The 7694-nt window shown below is 33.2% G+C and overlaps 1 protein-coding gene across 1 annotated transcript; it reads left to right on the top strand.

Annotated features, from left to right (window-relative positions):
• The first annotated feature begins 819 nt into the window (after positions 1-819).
• Positions 820-4508, top strand: LOC106296712 (serine/threonine protein phosphatase 2A 55 kDa regulatory subunit B alpha isoform). The gene is made up of 14 exons (XM_013732930.1): positions 820-1166; positions 1442-1545; positions 1655-1756; positions 1851-1970; positions 2222-2365; positions 2547-2638; positions 2769-2887; positions 2962-3085; positions 3196-3319; positions 3436-3504; positions 3591-3682; positions 3774-3851; positions 3921-3985; positions 4074-4508. The coding sequence occupies exons 1-14, from the start codon at positions 1052-1054 to the stop codon at positions 4211-4213; spliced, it is 1488 nt and encodes a 495-aa protein (XP_013588384.1). The 5' UTR covers positions 820-1051; the 3' UTR covers positions 4214-4508.
• The last annotated feature ends 3186 nt before the right edge of the window (positions 4509-7694 follow it).

The raw sequence follows: 7694 nt of genomic DNA, 5'->3' as shown, positions 1-7694 counted from the left end.
GTATCAAACAAATGTATCGACTAACAAATCATATATCAGTTAATGAAACTATTAACAATTAATTAGTTATCTATCAAATAGCCCTAAAACTATTTGTAACAGCTAACATTTCATGTATCGATTAAAAATCCATTAAAATCTAAATAATAGCAGGTAAGAAATAAAATACCTACTAAAGTATATATTATCTAAAAGTTGATTGTGAGACGAAATTAGAAACATCGAAATTGGGGTGAGATAATAAGATTAGCATTATGGATGTCAAAAGAATCAGAATAAAAAAATAAAGATTTGTGTTGAATTAGAAGATGATTTGAAGAATCTATACGAGGGATAAAGAGATTAGAACACATAAAAAGGAAAAGAGAGAGATAGAGATAAAGGTATTATAATCATAAAAAATATTAAAAAGAAACAAAGATATATGACAAATTACATGAGTTTTTGGGTGCATTCTTACCAATTACTCCACCAACGTATGTGGGAAAAAACACTGTCAATTCATGTGAAAATACTCAAATATTGTAGTTTTTACTAACAAGAGATCTTTATCCCAAAAAAAATTCTCAACACGTTATAAGAGAATTGGGGGGTGGGGCAAAATAACAAAATATAGATATATTTTCTTTCTTTTTATAATAATCGTCAAATAGTCATTTACAGAGAAGGTAAATTCGGAAACAATGTGATTTCTCTGCCTTAATATGTTAAACTTTAGAAGAAAAAATACGGTAAACTCCTACCATAAAAAAGCTAATAAAACCAAAAAGATGATTAAATCACATTTAAATAAAATAAAGAAAATAAATACATTCTTAATTAAGTCGAGAGAGAGAAGGGAGAGTGTTGTGTTGTGTTGTGATCTTATTTGTTTGTCGAAATCTGGGAATCATCTTAATACTCTCTCCTCTTCCTTTCCTCGATTTGCCGTCAGAAAAAAAAACAACCGGCGAACTCAATCGTAATTGATTTCTAGACGTGCCCCTGATCGTCGGATCAACCATTGAACCTAGTTTAGGAGTGTTTTGTGTGAATCGGAGAGAAGGAGGGAATGAACGGTGACGATGAGGAGATGGTCGCAGCTTCGGTTGATCCATATCTGCCTCTGGAATGGAGATTCTCTCAGGTCTTCGGTGAACGCAGCGCTGGTGAAGAAGTTCAAGAAGGTTAAACTCATCGATCTAATCTCTGAAATTGGAATTAAGGCATCTTTGATCTATTTTTAATCAAAGTTTTGATTCCCTTTTTTTTTTTTTTTTTTGAGGAGAGGATGTGACTAGATTTGTTTTTTTTTTTCTTTGGTCAAGTTTTGTAATTGTTAATTATGCTTAATGGCTTATGATGTATGCTTGTAGCTGAGCTTGCGACTAGATTACATTGTATTGTTTTCATTATGTATGTTGAAATCCTCAAAACTGGAAGCTTGTGTGTTCCTCCGCAGTTGATGTGATTTCAGCAATCGAGTTTGATCATTACGGCGACCATCTTGCTACTGGGGACCGTGGAGGACGTGTTGTTCTCTTCGAGAGGAGCGATGTCAGAAATGTAACTTCCCCACTTTTTTTTTTTTTTTTTTTGCCTTTGCGAACCATATCTGAAAAAATGGGAATTTGACATTTGGTTATATGTTGTTGCATGCTATTATCATTTACAGAGCAGTGGAGGAGCTAGAAGGGATCTTGAAGAAGCTGATCACCACCCACTGAGGCATCAGGAGTTCCGTTATAAAACAGAGTTTCAGAGTCATGACCCTGAGGTATGATGATTCATTACTCTCTTCTCCTAATACGTTGTGTGCTATACCTTTTTTTTTATTTTCTGTCTTTTCATATGTGATCCTTGTCTACCAGTTTGATTATCTCAAGAGTTTGGAGATAGAGGAGAAGATCAACAAAATTAGATGGTGTCAAACAGCCAATGGCGCTCTTTTTCTCCTTTCCACAAACGATAAAACCATCAAGTATTGGAAGGTGAGAACATCCTTTATTTATCGTGTCTGTTGCTTCTCGATATTTAGGGTGTACAACGATTAAGCTGATACCTTAATGCTCATTGACAATATTGTTTGTTGGGTTGCGTACTGTATCTAAATGGTTCTAAGTCGTGAATGTTGTAAAGAATTTTTCTCTGTGTGTTATTTTTTTTTCTATCTATAAACAGTTGAGATGTGTATGTAGAGGTGAAATCTTTTCTTTTTCTTTACTCATGTGAGTGTTAACAGGTTCAAGACAAGAAGATGAAGAAAGTTTGTGAAGTAAATTCAGATCCTTCAAAAACTGGAGCGCTCGCAAGCTCTAGCAATCCAAGCATTACAACCGCGTGCCTTGGGAACGGAGGAGTAATCTCATCGCTGCGGTTCCCAGTGGTAAATAAATAAATGCATTCTGAATGATCAAATTTGCTCGAATTTTACAGTTCATTGATGCTAGACTTGTGCTTCTTAGCTCTAATCTCCCGTGCTCTTCTGATTTGGAATTGGTTCTCAAAGTTTCTTGATACTACTACTACTCGTCTGTAGACTAAAAGTTCAATTTTGGCTTATACAGGTAACTAGCCATGAGTCGAGCCCTGTGGCTAGATGTCGGAGAGTCTATTCTCATGCCCATGATTATCACATCAATTCCATCTCAAATAACAGGTACCTTATTCATATAATCAATCATATTAACCCTTTTTGATTTTGATTTTGATTATTATTTTTTGCTTTTTTTCCCTGTGAGAAAATTTTTATGATGTCATTGTAAAAGTTTCTTCTCTATTTAAATCAGCGACGGAGAAACATTTATTTCGGCTGATGATTTGCGAATAAATCTTTGGAATCTGGAGATTAGCAATCAGAGTTTCAATATCGTTGATGTCAAGCCTGAGAAAATGGAAGATCTATCTGGTAAAGCCCTGCGTAACTGCTGCTCTTTCACTCCAATAAGCAATAGGATGCTAATACGGCAATGGTTCTTGCAGAGGTTATCACATCAGCAGAGTTTCATCCTACTCATTGCAATATGTTAGCTTATAGCAGTTCCAAAGGCTCTATTCGCCTGCTTGATCTGCGCCAATCAGCTTTATGTGATTCACATTCCAAATTGTAAGCCTTGAGACTTTGCAATTCTGTTTAAGTTTGTTTCATCAAAATATCTCTCGCACCTCCTTTCTTTGGAATATAAACACTGAAGCTAACATTGCGTGTTTCTGCAGGTTTGAGGAACCAGAGGCAGCAGGTCCTAAGTCGTTCTTCACTGAGATAATTGCTTCAGTGTCAGACATCAAATTTGCAAAAGAAGGAAGATATCTCCTTAGCCGTGACTACATGACACTCAAGGTCCATACACTTTCATTGGCATTAGATATGACTATGCCCTTAAAGCTATCAGTGGCTGGTTTCTAATTCTTCTCGTAAGATAAACTGAACTTATAGTTATGTTTTCTCCTTGTCAGTTATGGGACATCAACATGGATTCAGGTCCGGTATCAACTTTCCAGGTTCATGAGTATCTGAAACCGAAGGTAAGTTTCCTATACTTATGAGTGAACTGCTTTTGTCCAACTGGTGCGTAGCTGATTGGTACTCCATTTCCCTTGGCCAATATCAGCTCTGTGATTTATATGAAAATGATTCCATCTTTGACAAGTTTGAGTGTTGCATAAGTGGCAATGGACTGCGAGCAGCTACAGGTTCTTACAGGTATATGCCCCGGAAAGCAGAGCATGTTTCTTTGTTATTAGCATTATCATCTATACTCATTCCTTCCGCTTGCTCACATTGCTCTATCCAGCAATATGTTCCGTGTGTTTGGTGTTTCCCCCGGAAGTACTGAGTCTGCAACTTTAGAAGCAAGCAGGAATCCTATGAGGTAAAAGCTATTAAGAGTTAGTGTACTCGATCTTATCTTCCTTACCTTTTTTTTGTGGTTTTATCATAGGAGACATGTCCCAGTTCCCTCGAGGCCATCCAGACTAGGCAGTATAGCGCGTGTTGTAGGTAGAGGTCAGTCTCTCTCTCTCTCTCCCTTTCTCATTTAAGCTACCTTTTAAGATCAAATTAGTAAGTAAATACACTGAAATGGTGAAAGCAGGATCAGAGAGTGCAGGAGGAGTCGATGGGAGTAGCAATGCTCTTGATTACAAAACAAAGTTGCTGCATCTTGCTTGGCATCCAAATGAGAACTCTATTGCTTGTGCCGCTGGAAATAGCTTGTACATGTACTATGCTTAGCCACATTACTCAGCCCAAAAAAAAGGAAATCGCTGTATACATCATCATCATTGATCACATAAGCTCTTTAATCATCATGCTGGACTTGTGCACCTGGAAACTACTTTACAGGATCAAGAAAGAAAGAGGTGAAAATCCGATTGAAAGAAATCGTGATTTTAGTAAAAGCTAATCTCATATGACTTTTGGATTGGATATAAGATTAGTTTATTTTACAATCTTTTCTGTAATCATTGTTTTATTGATTCTTTTTTGTTAAACTTGTTTCTACTCTGTTGACTTATTAAAATGAGCAAATCTCCAAAATAAAACCTTTCTAAGTTTATATCACAAAAATAGCACTCAAAAACTAAAATGATCAAAATAGCATCTTTCTAAGTTTATCTTTTGAAAATTTTAATTTTTTTTATTTTTCAAAATTTGAAATCTTATCCCCAAAACCTCATTTCTCAACTCTAAACCCTAAACCCTAAACTCTAAACCCTAAACCCTAAACTATAAACCCTAAACTCTAAATCCTAAACCCTAAACCCTAAACCCTAAAATCTAAACCCTAAACTAAACCCTAAATCCTAAACCCCACCCTTTAACTCTAAACCCTAAGTCTGTGACTTTTGATAAAACATTAAGTGCTATTTTGTGACTTTTGACCTTGAGTGCTAGTTTGGGAACATAAACTTGATTTAGTGCTATTTTTGTCTTTTTCTCTATTAAAATAATACATTTCATTTACTAATATTATTTTCCTATTTATTTGTTTTGACTTTTTCAATATAAAACCAAAACAAAACAAAGCATGCAACCCCTCCATAATAGGAATGGTTCATGCAAGTATTTGAAAATGGACAATTTGGATATTAAAAAGTATTATTTATAATATTCTAATAAAATCGGGACGCTAAATTTAAATAACGTTTTCAAAACAAGCATTTTAGATATCATTCTCACTAAATTTTAAAACTGAACGAATAATTTGGTTATCCAATCCATTTCTCGTTGAGATAAATTAAATTATTCCAAATGCTTAAGTATTACAAATTAAATATATGGGGCAAAACAAAATTCAAAACGAGTATAGATTTTTTTTTTTGTTAAAAATGTATAAATGAAAAGTTTTTTTTCGATATGCTCTATCGGCCGATCCGATTGGTTTCAGAAATAACACACTTAGTGATACAGAGTGAACTGACTATTACACTGTGCCTAATTCAAATTTAGAATGTTTTCCTATTAATGTCAGAGTATAGCTTTATCACAGGTTAATAGCTACCAAGTAAACTGTTTGGGTGAAAGCCCAAATCCACACTTCCCACGTAACTGTGATTTTGTTTCAAGGGAGACTCGAACCCCAGGCGAGTGTAATAGCACATTCTCAGGTCTTATCTACCACTTGACCACAATCATGTGGGCATAAATGAAAATGTTTGTGTTACACATTGACATTGTGTTAATAAATTGCTTGAGATGATTTTATAGCAAAAAGATTTTATTTTAAATGAAAACATATTCAATCGATATTTATCAACACTTCAACATTGAACCATGCGAGCGATAAATAAATTGAGTCCGACAAAGTCCATATGAATCAGATACCAAATTTCATAGCATGAGGGATGCATTTTTCGACCGAGGGAGCCAGAGATCATAGCCGTAGAAGTGATGTCAGGGTCGGGATACAAACGGTCATGGATGACGGTAGCTTAACGTGACGACAAAGATTGTCAAAACTGGTTTTGACACTTGTGCGGCTTTGGTTCAGTGTATCACGATAAAAAGTGACGATGGTGATTCGATGTTCCAAGGTAGGGTTTCAAGTCTAATGATGCCTTTTTTATTTTCTAGTTTCACGATCCAAACTCCAAGAAAAATAAAATTGGCTTGTTAAGCACGCAATCTCTTTTTTTGGTCGGTTAATTCTGAGGCCATAGTGGGGTCAAGACTCAAAAGCATCTTATCGTCTGTGTTTTTTTAAAGTCAAGAGTACCATATCGTCTGAGTTTGTGTGTCCTCATTGATTATAAATTTAAACTGTTTTTACTGCTAACTAAAAAATCAAGTAAACAAAAATAAATGTGGTTTAATAAAATTTAAGAGAAAATATGATCAAAATGACAAGCACAAGTAAACAAACTCTACAAAATCAGTTAAGTCAACAAGTCAATGACAAAGTTTCAACGCGTGAAGTGATGTCAATGAAATGCATTGGAGGAAAATTCTAAGAAAGTTGCTCCAAAAAAAAAAAGAAAGTTCACTAATTCCTACTTTTAATTTTTTTTGCCAAAATAAAATAAAACATTGATATTTAACCCACACTACCGTTAAACTCAAAAGTCAAAAAGTTAAATTCTGTGCGCAAATTTTAAATTTAAATGATTTAGGTTAAGAATGGGGAGTGTAAAAAACAGTGAGAGATACGCACATGGGGTCGCCCGCTTTTTTTATCCATTCACAAACAAAACTTGCAAAAATAAAAATGATGGGTGAAACACAAATGGTCCAATATTATTTTGTCTTTTAGCCAAATAAATGGAGGAACCATCATTATAGATAAAAGGAGTGGATTGAGTGGAGCATAACATGAGTTTATTCACACGATTCAAGATTCAAGATATAACAAAAAAATAATATTTTTTTCTATAAATACACTGCTCTAATACATGTAACATTTGCATATCATACAAAAAATAGTATTTACTTCTATCGCTAGAGTTCTATCACCGCAAAGCTTATTGCGTAAAGTCTCTTCTCCAAAGATCAAAGATCATAAGGTTTATCCTCCAAAGTTTATGAGGTATATATTCATATTATATTATTTATGTGTACTTGTAATTAGTTATATTTATAGAAAAGAACATTAGTTGCATATTTATTGGTAGCAAAGTTTTACAGTAATATTTATAATTTAAAATAGAAATAATTAAGTAAGTTAATTATAATTATATGATAAAAGACTATTAAGGTTTATTCATTACTACATTGCTAGTGTAATATACTCAACCATATAATAACATTAGATTTTATATTTTATGGTGATTCTTGTTTAAAATTTGTTATAAATTTATTTATAGTTGTGTTACGTATAGAATCTAAGCATTTCAAAATAATGAATTAACGAGATTCAATTAACAAAATCTGATTTGTACATATTAATAAAAAGAACTAATAAAAATGATTGTCTTAAACGTTAGGCCATTTATTTTCTTTTTGGAAATTTGTTTTACAATTGCCCTCAACATAGTTGTAATAACATAGTAACTATTATATTTAAATCAATTAAAACTGTTGTCCAAAATAAAAGCAATTAAAATCTGACTTTATAATCTGACCATTAAAGATCAATTTTTTAAAGAAATTTAAAATATTATATTGTCAATAAAATTTCAAAATACACGTGAAGAAATGATAGTTTTTAGTTTTGATTTAAAAATTATATGTACGAATGATTCATAGTAATGTTAGTATAATAACTTTTTATTTTAAT

The sequence above is a fragment of the Brassica oleracea genome, chromosome C6 (genome assembly GCF_000695525.1).
Source record: "Brassica oleracea var. oleracea cultivar TO1000 chromosome C6, BOL, whole genome shotgun sequence".
Taxonomy (NCBI): domain Eukaryota; kingdom Viridiplantae; phylum Streptophyta; class Magnoliopsida; order Brassicales; family Brassicaceae; genus Brassica; species Brassica oleracea.
This window is presented reverse-complemented; position numbering and strand designations above follow the sequence as displayed.